Raw genomic sequence first — 19,842 nt, 5'->3', positions numbered from 1 at the left:
TGCAGGCAGCACTTTCTCTTTGGTCTATAAAGAAATTGTCAAGTGTATAAATCATAGTGTACATTAAATTACACTAGCTTTTTAGTTATTAATTTCCTCAGTTTTTTTCTTCCTCTGTTGGATGCTCATTCCCTCCCTCTTTTTTTCTCCTTTCTTGGGGATTGTCTTCTTTTTCTCATGCCCCAAACTTTAAAAAAAAAACAAAAAAACAAAACCAAACAAATATTAGTCTCCTCTCATTTTTGCTAAAGAGTCTGATGATCTCCTCTGCCTTTTGCAAACTGACCACATCCAACTCAACAACAAATAGGAAGAGCTCTGTCTAGTTTTTCTAAAGCTTCCTCGAGTTCAGTGGGGATTTTCATGGCCTTTAGCAGGCTTCAGATCAGTACCTACGTTGGTAGATTTATGGAGTGTTCTGCATTGCAAGGCTGTGTCCATTTTGGACTCCAGACATTGCGTCTCAGGGCTGTATGCAGCACACCTCCTATAAATTCCTGGCTACTGTGACTATTTCTCTTCCTGACTGCTTGGGATGCAGATTCTGGCTGTCTTGGAGGGAGCACCAGGGACCTCTGACCACCCTCTTCTGACCACTGGAGTTAGACTAGCCATTGTGTCCACATTTGGAAGCCATAATATATAGCATGAGTGCAGCTGTCAAAAGTTAACAGCTCTCAAGTCAGACCTTGGCACATGGATGATGTCAACACTAACCTGCTGCAAATGCAAACCAGTCGCAGTGATTAAGAAGCTGGGGGAAGTTAAAGCACAGTAACTGGGTAGTTTGGCTTCATTATCCTGTGCATGAGAATCAAGATGGGGTTCATCTCACCTAACTCTAACTGCATAGACTACATTCATGATCAGTGGAGAGGAACAGGCACTGCAGAAGATCATTCATCCTTTTCATCTCAGACACCAAACTTAAGAGTGGCTTAAAATTACACATTTTACACATTTGGAGTTATATGACGTAGATTACCCTCCTTATCTGTGTGATGTCAGATCTTTAAATGTTTCTAACAGCTAGCTGCTCACATGTGGTTACAGGAACCCTATGGCAGGATGTTCATCCTGCTGCTGCTGCTAAATACATCACCTCTGGCCCTGCTAATATCTTGTATTATATGTGTGAGCAACAGGTCTTTACAGTTGCAGAAGCAGGGGCTGATACAAGGTTTATCCAGTACCAGATTCCTTGTTGGTTTTAGCACTTCAACTGTCTGGAGTTTGTTGGATGATACAGGCATACAGGAGAGCAGAAATTGCTCAGTAGCGTCTGGAGCCATTGATCCTTCTCTTCGCGAGTGTGAGTCTAACTGTAGTCAGTTTATGGCTAAGTACATTTTCCTCTTGAGACAACAATGCAGCAGGATCTGCTAGGCTCTCCATCATCTTAACCTACTTGTCAGCCAGCTTGAAAACTTTTTATTACTAAATATGTGTGCAGAGCAATTAGAATAAATCTAAATGGTTATGAACTACTTTCAAAATAAAGGGGAATTAGGAAGAAAACAAAAAAGAAAACTTACAGCCTTGCTGCCCAACTGTGATTAGCCACAAATAAGGGAGGGACGGTATCACTTGCAGGCACCCTGTGACACTCATCAGCAAATTTGTGGTCTGACTTTATTAGGAAGCAATATGTTGGGAGATTCCATTGCCTTATGACTTCCTGTTCCTTGTGTTGCCTGTTTGAACTTGCACTTTCTTTGGCTGCCAAATCTAAAGGATAATTTCATTCCACTCAGGGGCAGTCACACACAGAAAGATATTTTGAATAGTCCATCTGCATAGTGTATGGATTACTTTAAGTAACATGGAGGAAGAGGCAAGGAAGGGCCTTCAGATGAAAATCTCAGCTGGTTCTGATCCAATCTGCATCTCCAGCTATTAACTAGAGGAGGGGTATACCCTCACCCCTGTCCATCAGACACCCACATCATGTTAGGCACTACCAGTGAAGATGATTGTGGACATCTGTTGTGCTCTCTCCTGAGATTGAGTAGCTCTGGGGATGATGATGGTCCCCAATGCTTTTGTTGAGAGGGCTAAGTTGGAGAACAGAAATGCTACTCACAGCACAATGGCAAGGTTTTTATACTTGCTTATGTTCTGATGTAAGAAAGGAAAAAGACATTTGAAAAAGCAACAGAGGGAGATGTTTTGACTCTCATCCTACCCTCTCCCCCCAAAAAAAAATCTCAGTAGCCAGCACTCCTGCAGCACGTGGACAAACCAGATCCAAATATCATTCCACAAATATGAAATGGAGTCTGCTATGTTACAGATGACTATCCTACTGATTTAACAGTGGAGGTGGAATTCACTTTTCCATTTTCTTTTCATTATGCCAATCTCAAGAAATCTTTGCAATTAAAGTTTCACTGATCCTGATGCTCTGACAAAGCATTTCTACTCTGACACAGTAGTGTTTCCAGAGGAAACTATTAGAAATTTAAAAAGTTATGTTTAAAATTTCATGACCTGTGTGAAATGAGTCAGATCCCTCTCCCAATGTGATTCAACAGAGCTCCTGTCAGGTGAATGGGGTGACTCTGATTTACCTCAGACCAAGAAGCAGCCTGTACTCTGTGGTTACTTCTTTGCTTACTAATTGCTTTTTTCCCCCCCTCATGGAGTAAGTTCTGGTGCTGACTATGATGCATGGCTAAAAAACAAAGCAAGCCTCTGTATATGAAGGTATGATGCCACCATTAATTATGCATCTCTCTTTGCTCTTTCTTACAGATGAACAGACCGATCCAGGTGAAACCAGCGGACAGCGAAAGCCGAGGAGGTAGTTGACTGCATTGCTTTCAGCCACAGTGCTAAGTATAATTGTTGTCTCTGGCTTCTCTCAGGCAATGTGCTGATCAATTAGTAACGTAATCACTGCCAAAGAAATTCCCTCTGCAGCAAAGATTCTCTTTATTAAATCTCCTTTACTTCGTCTCGCTTTCCTCATATTCAATTATTATTTGATTTTAAAAGGCAGGCAGGTGCCAGCAATTGCCTGGGAAACAAATAACTGCCTCGTTAAGAAGTGAAGCATCAGGCGCTGACTTAACAAAGTTTAACAGCAGTGACGACAATGTAGGTTTTTCAGACCTATGTTGTGCTGAGCTGCAGAGGTGTTTAATTTGGTTAGGATAAAGAAGATATTTTATGGTTTCTCTGACCATGTTGTTTCTGCTTGGACTGAAGCAACTCTACTTTTGGAAAAAGCAAATTCTGAGGTAGCAGAGTTTGCTGCACCTGTATCAGCTTATCTAGATAAACCTGCTGTGCGAACTGAAGACTTCTTTCAGTCCTAGGGAGTTATTCAGGATTTGCACAGGTGTAGCTGAAATCAGGAGCTGGTCTTTTGCTTTTCCATCCTGCACAGTGGATTTGGAAGGCTTTGCTAAGTGACTGTTCAATAGATCACCAGTGATAAGGTGCTTCCTGTAAAAGGTTTTCTACCAGAACTGATGTGGTGATACTTCACCTTACTCTTCTAATAGGGGCCTGTTTGTCAGATCAAACACAGAGCTCACTGAGAAAGTGTGAGATGGTCTGTTATGCTGGATAAATTACCATTTTGCTTTTTTTTTTCTTGTATGTGCACATTTTTTTATATATATATATATATATAATGACTTGGTGCTTCCTTCCTCTTTATCCCTAACTCTTTGGGAAAAAATAGAGAAACTTTTGCCCATATATGCAGTAAAAACACTTGTGCTTATGTATCATATAAATGTGGGAGTAGATTTTGTCATTTTGTAATGATGTGGCTCTTAGATGTGTGAAAACTCTTTAATTTCCACCATAGACATAAACTCTTACTCATTTTTGGGATGACTATCTTTGTGCTGGCATTAGTGGAAATCTCCAGCAACAACTACTTAAAAGGAGTAAAATGCCTCGCAGACAAAAGGCACTGAAATTATGTTCTTTTTTCAGTTGAAAGCTTTGGATTCCAGAGGCTTTGACTGCGTCAGTGTGAGGCTGAAACTCTCCAGTGACTCAAGTCATTGGAAGACTTTGTATGTAGCTTGTAGTTAAAGGGCTGGTGTTACGGAGTGGTGAAATCGGCAGGTTGACAGAGGCTCTGTAAGGAAAGGCTGTGGTGCCGTGTAATTGCAGAGCAGGAGAAGAGCTGAGCGCTGGAAAAACGCCAGAGAGCTCGAGGATAAATATTGCACTTTTAGAGTCCCTGTAAAGTAAATTCGAGGGAATTTGGCCAACACTGGGCAGAAAGTATTGGATGGGCTCTGCGATGGCAAATTCTGCTATCAAGGGCCACAGTACCTTTCTAACCTGCAACAAAGGCATGTCACATCATAGAGCATCGTCCGGTGGTTTTTAACCAGAACCAGGTCAATTTACCCCCTTTCCCTTCCTGTCTGACTATCTGGCTCCGTGTCTGAGTAGGACTGGGTAAGCCATGGGCAGTTGTCAACGCCGATCTCCTAGGGGAAAAGGGAAAGGCTCAGCTGCTTGGACAAATGAGGGGACATTATGCACATTCCAGTGGAGCTCGTGCCGACAGCGAGAGTGAAGGGAGGGCCTTTTGTCTATTTAATTAGACATACCAAAAAATAATAATTAGGCTGGCCAAATTGCTTAGTGCGCCTACAGGGTTGGTAGCCCCCAGGGGCTCTTTTTTTTTTTTTTTTTTTTTTTTAATGCAAATCACTAATAGAGAACACATGCCTGGCTTTCTGGGAAGGGTTTTCAAACTCTTTTGCTAAAACCAGCTGCTTTCAGGAGGTGTGGTTTGAACTGCAAAGGGCTCCAGTGGTGGTTTGATTTCACATTATCCATCACACAAGTGGTTCCCTCCCCATTGTAGTTTAGCTAATTATCTCCCCAACACACACAAACCTCATCTTTTCTCATACACTCTGCTCCCATATTGCTCCTATCGGTCGTGATCATAATGCAGGGGCCAAGTGGGTGCACTCATCATTGGCGTGAAAGACGCGTTGTCCTAATTCCCCACTGACAAGCTGCTTCGGGACTAGTGATGTTTCGGGACGGCATGACTCAAGGGCAACTGTGGGAGAAAAGAACAATTGGCACCCAAGGGAGGCATTGTATGAAAACTTACGTTCTTCGCAAGCCCACTGGTTAAAGCAGGCACAGCAAACGGAATGCTAAAAAGGAGGCCGTGTATCTTAGGAGCACATCAAAAGACTTCATTAGGGCTGCAAGATAAAGGTCAACTTCAACAACAAAGAAACTTAAGTTGTAGCTTATTATACCCCATCCATGTATCAGGATGGGACGTGAGGGAAGAGGGGGGCTTGGAAGATGAAGCAGCTCTTTTGCACAGCACAAGTCTTTGGTCTGCCCAAAGCCCACACTCTGAATACACCTCTATCTTCTGGCTTATGGGGAATTTTAGTGCCAGGTCAAGGTATTAAAGAAAGAATGCAGTGCTCTTTGAAACTAGTTTGCAAGGAGGTTTTTACCCGAAATGGTAAGCGGTATTCTTGAGGAAGTGAGATTGTGTTTTATATAGGGGCAAATACCTGCATTTTGCTAAAACACATATCTTTGACTGTTCCAGCAAGTTCTTCCACAACCCAAAGCTGATGGGAGTCCAAAATTTATTCTTCCCCCAACCAGATTCTGCTTAGCATTTTTTCCTGTTGCTCTGAAGTCTGGATTTTGTTGGTCTTTAACCCTTCCTGTGTCTTGATTCTCAGCTGAACTGAAAGTGGGTGTGTTAGTATTTAGTATGTGTGAGTGAGAATTTAGACTATCAGACCATCTAGGTTTGGGCAAGAATTCAAAACGTGGTTTGGCACAAATTACACTCAACCCAACAAAATGGAAATGCTGAGTGACCCTTATTAGTTTTGCTGGTTTTATTATTTTGTTTGTTAATCCCCATATTGGACTAGGAGTAAGACAAAGCGTGCAATCCTTTTCAATAAAAACTGGCATTATTTACATTTGTCTGATCTCACAGGAACTAGAAATTAATGTATCCTCAGTACATTTCTCTAGGGAAACGGTCTAAATTAATGGGAAAATTCTGCATTTTGCGTTCCTGCCTGCTTGCGCGTATGTATATAGTCAAACTACAAAATGTTATGTAGGGGTATTCCTTCTACAAAATGCTTCATGAAGCTTCAAATACCTGATCAGAAGGTCAGAGTCCTTTGACTTTTTATAGAGACTTTAGCAGTGATGAAATTGATAGAATGCGATAAAAAGGCAACAATTCTGTATTTCATTCTGAAAAATCAGAGTGTAACTCTAGCTGTATTAAGGGTGTATTAAAAACTCTCATTGGCCTTTGTGTTGTCTAAATTTTAGCTTGACTACACAGAAACTACTTCGCCATAGATTAGGTAGTCCAGTATGTTTTTAGGGATGTAAGCTGTAACTCCATGTTAAATTCTGAACATGACAAATCCCAATTAAACTAATGGAATTTTCTAGTATTTTCTTCCTGTTATTGATGATTTTTCTTCGTTCCTTGTCTCATATTCAGCTCTAAAAATAGTCTGTAGATATCAATGACTTAAAGTTTTGCAAACTTAGGGAAAGATTTCAAGTCTGTTTTGTGGTTTGGGGCAAAAGTTTGGAGCCATTTCTTATTTTATCCACAATATCTCTAGCTCTCACTAGACAACTCTCACTGCAGCTGGCAGGGTTAACCTATGAAAAATGCAGCCCCGAGGTCCCACTAGGTTGTACAGAGAGTAACATTTTTTAAAAGGAAAGGACTCTTCTGCTACTCTAGTTGCGCTCCGTTACTGATGCTTAGATGCTCCATTGCTCCTACATTCCTCTCAAAGGACAGAGGAAGGTCCGTAAAAGAAAGCATGCAAAGATGCACAGTGTGCTACCCGGGCCCAGTGTTAATGTCTCTACCAAGAAACACTTCACAGTGGTTTTGGGGTTCTCCTGCATTTTATGGAAGAGATACAGAAGGTTCCTGGCCTAAAGAAAATAAAAAGGCGAAGACCAAAGTGGTTTAGAGTTGAAAGGGTGCAATGTCCTGCAGAGAGAGTGTTGAGAGATTGTGGTTCATCACATTGGAGTGTCTTCTGCATGCAAGACTTCACAAATCTACTAAAGCTTCTGTCTGTGTTTGTGCTTTCAAGCAAATTTTTTTGTGTGTATTTGAGGGAGGCATGTGCAGTGTGTCTTTTTTTTGTCTGCTGTTTGGGGGAAGTGATAGCAGCAGCTGGAAGGCTTGGACTTCATATTTCAACTGACTTGCATTGTTTCTCTACCCGTTACTCAATGTGCAGGCTCTGAAATTATCTGCTTGGTTATGGTTTATTCCAGCTTCAGAGCAAAATGTCCAAGCACTCATTTACAGTAAACAGCAAAACCGTGGTGCCTTGCACATGCACTATGATCTGTTTCTTTTTATTCTCTTCCATCAGCTCAGCAATGATGCTGGGGCCAGAATGGCCTCTCCACAGTTTCTAAGTGTTATTTTCCTTTGGGACAAAAGCCTGGATCCATTTCTTATTTCATCCAGGCCATTTCTAACTCTCACTAGCTCTCTGCTGCAGCTGGCAGGGTTTATCTGTGACAAACACAGCCCAAGGTCCCAGTAACTATTTGGCATTTAGCTGGTTTCCATTTAACTGATCAGAATTCTGTGGCTTATGCAGATGGCCCAAACCTGTCGGGAAGCTTCCCATCCAGGTACTAGCCAGATCCAGGCCTGTTCAGGTGCCTCAATCAAGGAAGACTGGTTGCCTTCAGCTTAGTTTGGCTTCACGCTGTATAACAGTGCCACGTGGAATGATTTCCTTCTTCCTTGGAAGTGCTTTGCTGAGTAGTTGCTCAGACCTTCGGACTGGAAAGGTCTGAGAAAAGTTAAGGATGGGTAAGGAGATGGATCTTAACAGAGCTCAGCATCTCCTCTTCTGAACTGCTGGAGGTTAGGCTATGCCTGTGTGCAAGAAATCCTGAAGTCTGGGACTATGCATGCATCAGAGTTGTAACTTTGTAATTCTCATCTCTTCCTTATCTCTGTTGCCTGGCACATCAAGCTCTGTGGAAGCCACTTTACCAGCAGTTCCCTACCTTGCACCTTTGGTGGGCTTCTTTAAAAGACTTCCCAACCCAGAAGCTGGAGAGCAGGCTGAGGCAATGTCCTGTTTCCAGGTGGTAATCCATACACCCTACCTTCATGTGGCCTGCCACAGCTTTTTCTTCAACTAATCATCTCTTTTTCTTTTATGGTCCCCACACCCATTCAGCAGGAACGGGCAGGTGGCACTGGCAAACACCCCAGGGACACAAATAGTGTTCTCCCTTCTCACAGTTGAGGGAAAAGGTCCGAGCTTACTTCTCCATGAACGCATCCCCATTAACCCTTTCAACACCGCCATGAGCCCAGTATGACTCACCCTAATCTTTTATAGCTCGGGTAGAGCAAGGGACAGACAGGGACTTCCAAAGGACACACAACACACGTGTGCCAGCCTTTGCTGCAATCATTGCACTTATAAGGCTAAGACTGTTAGTTGGACAGTAACAGCTCCTTTCTTCACATTTTATGAGGTCCGGACTCAGGACCTCTGGACATTTACCACATCTGGGGCCTCATATTCCCTTTTCTTTCCCTCAGTGACCACAACAGTTTAAACAACATCTCTCTCCCTCTTTATCTTCCCTTGCAGTTTGAAAGCAGATTTGCAGCTCCATGCCAAATCCTCCTCCTAAGTCTCATACGTCTCCTCGTCCTGAGATTTGCCCCAAATGTGATTAATCAGCTGTTTTTGACTTTTCTTGCAGGAGGAATTAAAACAAAACAAAACAAAAAAACCCCCAACATACTCTCACACTCAAATCTAAATATCTTTTCTCTATTAATTACATAACCAATATTAAACAGCATATTGGTGCTGAGTTGCAGTATCTCTGTGTGAAGGGTAAAGACAAGGAATGACTGTTTAAAAATATTCTAATAGTCTGTTAAAAAATCCACTGGGAGAGGAGATAAGCTCATGAGTCAAAGGAAAAAAGAAAAATCAAGAACCTAACCAAAAGATCTTGGTATGAAACTGGGAGGCAGCTTTCTTGCCTCAAAGGCTGGGGAAGTGTCAGGACCAACAGAAAACCATGGTGTCATTGACAGGGTGGGCTCCTGAGGAATGGCCGTCGGAGATAATGTAGTATTGGGAGGGAGAGATGTCAGTGCCTTGAAGTGTGTTCGCCTCTCTGTCTATCTAGTCAAGGGCTGGCGAAGGAGCTGGGACTAGGACCACGAAGGCCACCTTAGATATCCCACAGTCTTGAGCATCGCTCTGGCCCCTTCTGGCCTATATGTCCTGGTTTTCTCCCCATGTGAACAGAGATGCATCAAGTCCAGGGCAGAATCAAGAAACTCACCCAGATTTGGACATTATTCCTTTCTCTCAGTTCAGGTGAAGCTACTGTCTTTGAAAGGCAGAGCCGAGCTTTAGGTCCCATTGTGTGTGATGGAGCCTTCTACAGAGATGCTCAAAGCCACTGGGTTCAAAGCGAACATGTCCATTGGATTTTATTCCAGGTCTGAATATCTGTTAAAATCTGTAGTGTTTTTCCTTTAGTCCTAAGATAAACCTGACAGAGAAAGAGCATTTTTGAAAGAGCATCATGGAAATATTCTCTTTCTAGCTGTGGCTTGTTGTAGGACTGATTACAGTCAATGGGAAATGAAAATGTCCTGGTTTATTTGGAAATTCAGGATTGCATGACCCTACTGACAGCTGACACCCTCTTGTCCTCACAAGGCTGTATTTTCAAGCAGGCAGAATGTACCGGAATGCAAATGGATCAGTTAATTCAATGTGGCCCTGGATGACCCCATTCGTGCTCTCCACTGTCTGGTAAAACTTAATTCTGGGGGAGAAAAAAGGCTCCAGCAGATTCTCATGTATAGTGTTTTATATTCGATGACTCTGCTGAAGGCTGATGTGCTCCATTCCACACTCACCAGCTGAAAGAATATAAGGGACATCAAACTTTTGTTCACGTCTGCCCTTTCCATAGTGATTGAAATCGATGGAAGTGTAACCATCAATAGGAACTGGAAAAGATCCACAGGACATTGTGTTCTAGCATATGTCCTAAGGACAACCTTTTAAAATCAAGCATTAAGGGAATAAAAGGAAAAAAACCAAAACATATTGCACATTTTTCATAAAGCATCTGTAAATTAATACTTTACTGACAAGAAGGAGAGTCCAGCGCAGAGCCTGGGGAGAGGCTGGGGAGCTCATCGCCTTGAGGTTTTGCTATTGGTTTTGTTCTCTGTTACCACACGACTTTTGATCAATTCTGTAACTTCGATTCTATTCTCCTTCTCACTCTTCTTGCATTGCCTGCTTAGGTTATGATATGCCTTTATTTCCTCATTTCTTGTGGCTAGTGCCTTTGGCATTCATGCATGTCAGGCTGTCAGTGTCATAGGTTTAAGACACCAGTGAAAGCCGGTAGCTGTGTCCAAAACAATGTGTACAGGACCAAAAATCAAATATGGTAGATGATCAAGGGCCCTCACATTGCAGAGTGATATTTGGAGTTTTTTTCAATAACAGGGCAAAAATGGAAGAAGTGGTGGGAGGAGGAGAGTGGAGGAAATAAAAAATGTAATCCCATAAAAAATTCCACCTTTGTAAATACAGCTCAACCTCCTAGGTGAACTCAGGGACACATTACAATCCTAGTATCTTTTTTTTAATGTAAAGGTTGCTTGTCAATGGGTTTTTATACAGCATTAATAATACATTTATAGATACGCTCCACAATTAATTGCAAAGCATTTATGGCACTGAACAGTTAGAATGCATTATGATAATCACTCCTCGTGCATTGACTTTATTGTAAAGGTTTTGCTGATCATTATAATTGGCTTGTTATTACACAGGGATATAATAACACCTCTCTGTGTAGTAGTTTATAGCACATCAATAGCAAATGCATTCCCTTTATTGGAAGCAATGTGCATTTTATTAGAATATAGCTGAATAAGTGCAATCCATGTAGACAAATGAAGTTTCTAATGAACTGTCTCACAAAAGAGTCGAAATAACAAGCCATTTATTATGCATTTTTCTATTGACGAACTTGTAGTTATGGTTACATGGGCATTTCTTTAAAAAATGGAAGGCATGTTTTGCTGCTCTTTCAGAGGAGCATTTGGGAGAAAGGGAACATATAGGCCATTTTTCTGCCTGATGTTGGATAAAGTAAGGGTGACTGATGCTTACACCTTACAGATTTCATTTGCTTGTTGAGATTTTCCAAGCTTCTTCCTTATGTGTTTAGTCTGACATTCACAAAGGATCAAAATGTTCTCACACTGAGTCCAAGCCCAGCTCCTGGAGCAGTGATGCACCAACATCCCCTATACAGTTAGCAATGAGTTAGGTATGAGGGGCTTGGTGTTGTCCTTACTCCTGTTGTGTGGGTTCTTTTTCTGTATTTTACTAAGTGATACTTTAATGAAAATGCACAAGGAATCTCTGGGCAAGGCCTGTAATGTGTAACATCCAGTATCTCTCCCCATGTGAAAATGCTGTTGTTGCTGATTGCTGTACCACAAAGGCAGAGGTCTTTTAGAAGAGGTCTGGTGCAAAATGTGATGCAAGGAAGAATGACAAAGAGAAGAATTAGTACACGGGAAACTGAGGCATCTGGCAGAAGATCCACTGGTCACAGGTCACTTACTTAGAATCGGGATAAAAAGAGGCATGTTTTAGAGTTAGCAAGAAAAAATGCTATAAGATATCCAAAGTTATTCCCCTGCCTGCCATCATTACTCTTAAGTCTGAATTTCAGTCTTTCTGGCAACTTACAGTTGCATGCATCTGGCATACATATGTAATTAATGTGTATTTGTTTATTCATCTTACCCCAACCGTAATTGATGTCAAGCAAGTACCTAAACACTTTTAAAACCCTGATAAATAAGTTTGTTGTTTCTATATGTGGTACAGTTCATATAGTTATACTGCTGCCTAAAGTATTGCCAGGGTATAAACTGAGTCCAGTGTTCAGCACATAATGCTGTGTGCCTGTTTATTCATGACTGTCACTTGTTTATTGCATGCTTGCAAAGACCTTTGACTCTAGACTAATCCAGGGTCTTTCTGGAAAGTGAGTTTTAATGTGATGTAGGAGCTTGGAAATGTCTGGACTATAGTCAGTAGCCTCAGCTGTCGGCACACAGAGGTTACAACTGAGCAATTTAAAATAAGACTGGCTCAACCCTGCAGTTTCGATGCACACTGAACTCTTTCTTCTCTGAGTGGGAATTTCAGTGAGAAGGGTTTTGCCCCTTGCCTGCTAAGATCCCAGATTATAGTAACACAGCTTGCAAGAAGTTTCAAGACTCCGGAGATACTGGAGGTCAAGAAAACTTTTCTCCGTGGCATACACACCATTTTCCAATTACTATATATATATTTTGCAGTATGTACGTGAAATCAGTTGAGGAGGTAGAAAATCCATATGTAAATAATTTAGCTCTCTGGGTAAACTGTATCTAGTGCTTTTACCCAGAAACTGGGCCTCTTAGGAGCCTTGGACTTAGGGACAGAAGAAATTTTAAATAGGGCTTCTATGTCACTGTCCTTAAAACGCTATTTCAGGCATAATTCACTTTACCTAGCTTTAGCACCTAAATATTAGGCATATAGTCCAAGTTAGTCATCTAGGCTCCTCCAATAGACAGTGGAGGGAGAGAGGTGCTTCCAGACTGTGATTCACCCCGTCCTAAGACAGATGGGATAAATGGTGCTTGGAAGTTTCCCTTCTCTCTCTCTCTATCCACTAAATCTGGAATGAACCTATGGCAATTAACTCAGATTTAGATATCTCACTTTTAGACACCTGAAGAGAGGTAAGATGAATCACAACTTTCACCTTTTCATGCCAGTTTTCCATCTGTATCATATGAATGATGACACTTGACTTTTCTGAAACCCTAGTTAAGATCTATGAATAAAAATTGCTATATAAAATCTATGGATTGTAGGAGATGCTGGTGTTTTGTCCTAAAAAGGGAAGGCACCTTTCTCCATTAATGTGTTTGCTTCATAATGTCAGGGGAAGAATAGGAGGGGTTGCATCGCAATCAACCTGAGCAACAGAGATAATCATCTGATCAATTTTAATTCCTCTTTAAAGTCAATTTCCATTTTCATTTTTGTATTTGGGTTTGCTACCAACCACTCCCATTCTCATGGCAGAAAGTGAACTCCCCCCCCCCAAAAAAACCTTCAAATTAAAAGCAGTGCGTAACATCAGTGTCTTTAAAATGTGTTTTCATAATTAAGAAAAACATTTTTATCTTTAAAACCAGCTTGTTTTGGAATCTGTGATGGAAAATGAATATGGCCCCTTGTAATATCATTTGTAGAGAGGTAATTTTCAAGGCAGCACTGTACTGAAACATTTTCCCCCAGGGAGGATAAACAGTTGGCTTCAATTAGTGAGGGACTGTTTCCTTTCTTTTCAATTTTAAGGGCAGTCTTGCAGCCTGATCCTGCACAGTGGAAGAGAAAGCTCTACACAGGCCAATAGACTGAAGCTTGGAAGACTGAGGCTTAACTTCTTGCCTTGCCACAGATTTTCTCCTTGACCTTGAAGAGGTTACTTAGGGTCAGGCTATTATTCTCACTCCATTTCTATATGGTGACTAATATTATCTTTGACTGTCTGAATATACACATAAAATTGGCCGAACGTCTTGCTCTGATTCCAGTTCCCTCCTATAAAATAGCATCAGTGCTGCAAGGATACATACATTAAAGATTATTAGGTGCTCAGGTTCTCTAATCATTAGTTCCACAGAAGTAACTTGGTTAGATAAATAGAGATGTTCAAAAGTGTCAAATGTGTTTCACTGCTCAAATCTCACATAAAGTCAATGGGCCTTGGGTGTCTAAATATTCCCTTTGAAAATCTCCCCAAATAATGATGTTCTTCCAAATAGTTGGAGCCAACTTTGTGTGGCTGATTCCTCACACTTTTACAGTGAGTCAACTCAGACTCACTCCTGTAGGAGACGCTGCCTGCTCATGCTTGTGGGAACTGCAGCAGGATATGTCCTGTGCCAGGGCAGGTTGGTTTCAGAACGCAAATTGAGCTTGGCCAATGAACTGGACTAGAAGAGTGTTAAAAATAAGGGATAAGTAACTCAAATATATTAGGACTGGCCTTAGTGGAGGGATGGTTTCCTGTAGCATCAAACCTAGTATGCAGGAGCTCATAGCTAGTAAAATACTTCCTGCCCATGAACTGCCATATGAATGGTAATTAATTCCCCCAAATCTTTATTTTATCCATCTCTTGAGCCTCTGATGAATGGCCAGATGCACTGGTTATAAACCACAAAATACTGACACTTCCAAGCAGCCATCCAATTAACATGAAATTATGTTGCCACAATGTAAGGTACATTGGATGAGTTGCTTTCTTGGATTTTATTTTTTTTCCAAAATGAATATGACTATTATTATTATGAATAGCTAATGAAGAAGAGGTGTGGGAGAATGGGCCAGAACCTCAGGCAAGGGGGAATGAAGATAGTATGAGTTTAATGACTTTAGAGATTGGACTGAACCAAAGCAGTCTCTCCACTCCCTAGATCAGAAATCTAATTATTTACTATATCTTGCGACAGTGCCTGGGAGACCAGTTATGAACCATGACACCAGGTTCATTGTACAATACAGAACAGACAGAGGCCCTCTTTTCCTTAAGAGCTTACGCTCTGAAGACCAGATACAGCGTCTGGATGCAGACCTGTCATATAGTGTCTTTCCAGATGCGAGAAAAAGCATTGCGCTGGGTTGCACAACTGGGAGTGAAAATAATACATCAGGCCAGGGGCTGTGGAGTTAGGGTCTACCTGGGGAAAGGAAACATTAAGGATGGCCTTCAAGCAAAGCTCCTTTTGGGGACCTATCCTCTGAGACAAAGCAAGTGGCATCCTGAATAACACACACGAGACCTTAAGCTAGTAGCATGGCCTCCTTGACAAGGACCCTCTTCCTGCACACTCACACCACGTGGTCCTGGCTGGTGTATTTGGTCACAGCTAAGGCCAAGTAGCTGTCTTTGGTGTACAAGTTTGTGAGTGGAAAAGAAACTGAGGTTCAGCAGATGCCTGAGGGACACAGTGCACTGCCAGGGAGCCCGTGCTGCCACCATGCCACTCGCTATAGGAGAGGCAGGTCCGTGGGTACTGTGTGAGAAACAAGGGTGCAGGAGGAAACTGGGATATAGCAGTCCCTGAATACCAACTGTCTCTTTACAGGGAACTCTTCAAAGGGACCAGAGCCACCCAGGACAAAACAGGGGTCAAACATCATGTCTCACAACAGAAATTCAAATCCTGATGCAAGTATATTTTGCAGTGTTTGCAATGAGCTGAATTTGTCCCTGTCCCTGCTTGATCTCTGTGTGTGATCCAGCACTCTTCCCTAGTATTATGGGCAATGTGGTTTTTATTAGAGCCTGTAATGTTCTCTTATTGAAGTTTGGACTTTGAGAGGAAAGGCCAAAACACTGGAGCACTAGCCATTCTTCTGGTGTTTCTGGCTAGATTAAAAGGAAATGAATAGGTTTTAGATGTAGAAGGAATCGTTAGATCTCATTTAACCTCTTGCATAAACTGACTGTAAAATTTCACCCAGATGTTCTGTGCTGAGACTTCTGACTTGCATTTGACTGAAGAATAAAGAAATTTAGCCAGAGAATGACTCTTTTGAGGCCTCAGCACAACTTTGATATCAAACAGGTTAGAATTGTGGAGTTGAACTTTCTGAAAAGCTTTTAATCATTTTGAAAATCAGTTCAATTAGTAAGGATACATTTTTGCGATCAATTATGTGTAACAACTAGAGATAGTAGGATATATTTTCCAATCAAAATAATTTGGATGGAAACTTGCTTTTTGACCTAAATACACATGCCTTCCCCCACCTCTCACACACAAAACCACAAGGGGCAATGTTTTCCTGGGGCAAAGTTTTCCAGGTTTTTCTTAAAAGACCCTAGAAAGGCACAGCATGGTGATAATCCTGAAGCATTTGAACAGGTGAAAATCTTTATTGTGTCTATGGACACAATGGAGTTCATTCAGAGCACTGAGAGGGAAGCTTCCTAGAAAGTGGATATTCACATGCAGAGGAAGCAATTTGCATGACTCCTATATGGTCCCAGATGAGTAGGCTCTCATTTCCCTCTTACTACATTTCCATATCAACACAAATGTTTCTTCTCCTTGAGTTTCTAGCTCCCTCGTCTCACCATGTGCCAAACAGGTGAGAGATTTCCAGTGCTTTTCAGAAAGTTATGCTGTCCCCATCTCAAAAGGAATTTCTCACCTGCCTTAGCTGGTGCCCACAGAAATGGGTCTTATTGCATTTCGACAGACATTGTAGAGTGACAGAATTTCCATGGGCAAATAATCAGGGAAAAAATCCTCCTTTTTGCAGACATTAGTAACATGCTGACCTTTAACAACATCGCAAGCCTTCAGTCTCTCTTTAAAGTATTATATCCGTCCTTAGGGGGAAAAACTTGTAGCTAAGGATTGAAATCAGCAGTGGATCATAATGCTGGCTGTGCCATTCAATTGCCCTGCTGTATTTAGGATCCATTTATTTCTAGCTATTTTTTTTCTGTCTTGAATCTAAAAAAAGAAGTGACCAGGCTGGCAGTGACATGTGATTAATAGATTGCACCTTTAGAAAAGAGTTAGCAGAAGGAGATTAGCATTGCAGCCTATTATTTATTAATTAAATGCAGACACCCTATTTATACCAATGCTGATGACATTAGTTCACGTCCATGCTTTGGGACTGCATTATCCATCCAGTCTCCTAGCATAGTAATGATTGTTACTAAGCCGGTGGATGTTGCTGGGCTCCTTCTGTCACTTGCTTCTGTTACGAGCAGAAAAGGACAGCCCAGAAGTTAAAGGGCCAACCTAAACTTTTTGTTCAAGTGTCTGCTCTGTCTCTAACAGCCTGGGTTACCTTGGCCGTATCTCTTGGCTTCTTTGGGACATCATTGCTTCCTTTGGAGCAAGGCAGATCTGTACCTCCCTATAGCCCAGGGTGCAGTGAAGATTAAGTATGCAAGGCAATATGCTGTGTGAGACTTTCTCCATTGCTTACATTAGTAAGCAGGAGAAAGGATTACATTAGTGGGCATATATGTACTTGCTGCTGCTATTTCAATTAGCAGAATGGGAAAGGGCTATCACAAGTGTTGTCTTTTAGCAGTGCCAGGGTAGAATATTATACTTCATATGACGCTTGATTTGATAAGCTGGTCCTCCTGCCTGCAAAGTCTTCCAAGGAAAGTCCTGAAGCTAATCCAACCCTGATGTCTCCATTATTCCTAGTAGCTGGTTTCAAGATCCTGCCATTAAATGCAGGAAAACCAGCAAAGAGGTTGCAGGACTCTGATCCCACCTCACAGTGGCTCAGGCAAACCCATGGGCTGCTCTACCAGACATGACGCTTGGGACAAGGAGATTGCTGTAAGACTGGCCTCTCCTGCACCCTAAAGACATGTTGGTCCAGGACACAGTTCTGCTGCTTTTATATCAGGGAATAGTTCTTTACCAGCTCCAGGCAAATCATAAACAAATGTATGGCCTTCCGTTGAACCCACTGCGATCACTTGAGCCAGCAGAGCTCATAGACAACATACGTTTTACCTTCAGAGTAAAGATGCAAATACAGGGAAATCCTCACATTCATCAGTTGATGTCCTTGAAAAATTACAGTTCGGGTATCCACAATCCAAATGCTCAATTACGCCTGCAGAAGCATGTCATAAATGCTTAGATTTGGTAGGGTGTCTTGACAGGGTATAATGTGCACTCTCCTCTGTGATTGTGTCTGGCTCTTTTTCCACGCATTAAAGGACAGGTAAAATGCATGAACTAGTCTCTTAATGGTACCTTCTCCATGTAAGCAACTGCTTTCACTGTCAGCAGGACTTTCTGCAGCCAGGGCAAGCAGCCTATTCCTGAATGGGGGTAAGGATTTTGCTCTACTCTGTGAAAATTCATAAGTCTCCAGAGATACGCAGATGAGGTCTGAAACCAGTGTGTACTCATGAAACTATTTAGGATTTAGTCCAAAGCCTACTCAGACTCCAGAGGTCTTTGGGCCAAGGCCTTCATGGAAGGTTTCCTTGAGAACAGTCCAAGTATCTGAGCCTTAAACATCCTTTTATCATCAATTTGGTGTTTGCTTATTTGAATTTTGTTCAGCAATCACGTTCCCTCTCTGAAAGCTGAACATTGTAACAGACAACAATTAAAGGCGAATATTGAAGAGTCTTTCAGCATTATCTTCACCATGATACAATCTGAACACATGCAAAAGACATTCAAAAGATGAATGAAGAGAGTGAATGGGCTGATTTATCCTGGACTGTTTCTCACGGTGTGAAGTCTGCCTTTCACAGCCTGATGAAGTGCAGAGACAGTTAGTGGATTTGCTACCAGGAAGGGCACACATTTGTTTCCCCTCCTGCAAGTGTATTTAGAGCTGAGACGTGAGCATAGGAAAAATTACAGCCAAAAAAGCAACCACAGAATATGCAAACTATAGTTTATTTTGGCAAGTTGGTGTTAAAAAGAATAGGTTGAGGGTTGCAGAAACTGGCATAGAAATTTGGCAGAAGGGTTTCTCCCTGTGTGTATATGCTTCCGACTGTTTTTTCTTCTTCTTTTCTTTTTTCTTTTTCTGTCCTCCAGTTCTTGTAGTTTTCCACAGTTAGACATTGCTTCCTACGGACATGCCTCAAATACTAAGTCAGTTGTGAACACATCCATCCCTGACCACAGAAGAGAACAGAGTGGGGTGGAAAGTCAAACTGCAGTTCCTTCCTGTCCCCATTGCTGTACCAGCAATGTAAAGCTCCTCACCTTTACCCACCAAGGAAAGAAGGGCAGAAAGATGACTTTAAAATGGATGCTGCTCTGCTGGGTGATGTAGGTAATAGCCCTTCTGCAGCTCTGTCAGTGGCTTTTAAAGCCTCTTTCAGATGAAACCGACTTCTTTGCCTCGCTCAGTGTATAGGCAAGGAAACTGAGGAACATTAAGCCATTGTGGTTTGGGAGCAGCACCTCATTACACAGCTTGGAGCAGAAGTCATGTTTTCTAAATCCTATTCAGTGCCTTACTTAAATTTGGCCTCTTTCTTTATTCATTTTGTCCTCTTTCCCCACCTCAGCTTTGTATGAGTCTTCTGGCTTTTGTAAATGTGCTAGGAAATAAATAAGAGAGCACAGGGGTGCATCTGTGGGGAGTTTGGAGGGGAGTTGTCTCTGGGCCCAGCCTGTCAGGACTTCAGCACCCACCCATGTGCATCTTTGCTGTGGATGGGGAACATCTTGCTGCTGGCATTGCAGGAAAAAAAAAGGAAAAGGTGGTCCTATCATACTGGAGAGGATGTAGCCCCATTCCTGACCTCCCTGCATCCTCTGTGCTGTAGGAATCCGTCACCAGTAGCCTGTCAGTTATATTATCTCCTGCGTGCAGCAGTGCAAACATGCAGTAAAACACGTACAAATGTCTGGTCACAAAAGGCTCAGCAACAGCTGTGTCCAAATAAAATCCCCCAAACAGACAGTGGGTTGGGATATTGTCCTTTTAAAGGTCCTTTGAAGATTTGATTTTTTTTTCCCCTTTTTATGTAAATCTGTTCTACCTACACCACCCAAATGCCAGGAAATCTTAGAACAATAAATACCCCTGCAGCACAAACAAAATCGTGCTTCAGAGAAATTGTTCGGCTTCTCAAAGCCACAGCCTTGCCCTTTAAAATGAAGGGCATGCTTCTGAAAAGCTC

At 41.9% G+C, this 19,842-nt stretch overlaps 1 protein-coding gene across 11 annotated transcripts in view; it reads left to right on the top strand.

Moving 5' to 3' along the window:
- CELF4 (CUGBP, Elav-like family member 4) overlaps positions 1 to 19,842 on the top strand; it is a 690,804-nt gene that overhangs the window by 400,649 nt on the left and 270,313 nt on the right. For 7 of the 11 annotated variants that reach the window (XM_010561114.1, XM_010561115.1, XM_010561121.1 and 4 more), the window contains exon 3: positions 2,755 to 2,803. In XM_010561114.1, coding sequence (XP_010559416.1) covers positions 2,755 to 2,803 — 49 coding nt within the window. Of the gene's footprint in view, positions 1 to 2,754; positions 2,807 to 19,842 lie in introns of all 11 variants that reach the window. The other 4 variants (XM_010561112.1, XM_010561118.1, XM_010561117.1 and 1 more) reach the window with 1 other exon arrangement.

This window comes from Haliaeetus leucocephalus, unplaced genomic scaffold (genome assembly GCF_000737465.1).
Source record: "Haliaeetus leucocephalus isolate CR32 unplaced genomic scaffold, Haliaeetus_leucocephalus-4.0 Scaffold142, whole genome shotgun sequence".
In the NCBI taxonomy this organism is placed as follows: Eukaryota; Metazoa; Chordata; class Aves; order Accipitriformes; family Accipitridae; genus Haliaeetus; species Haliaeetus leucocephalus.
The sequence above is the reverse complement of the archived record's forward strand: the minus strand, read 5'-3'. Positions and strand labels throughout refer to the sequence as shown.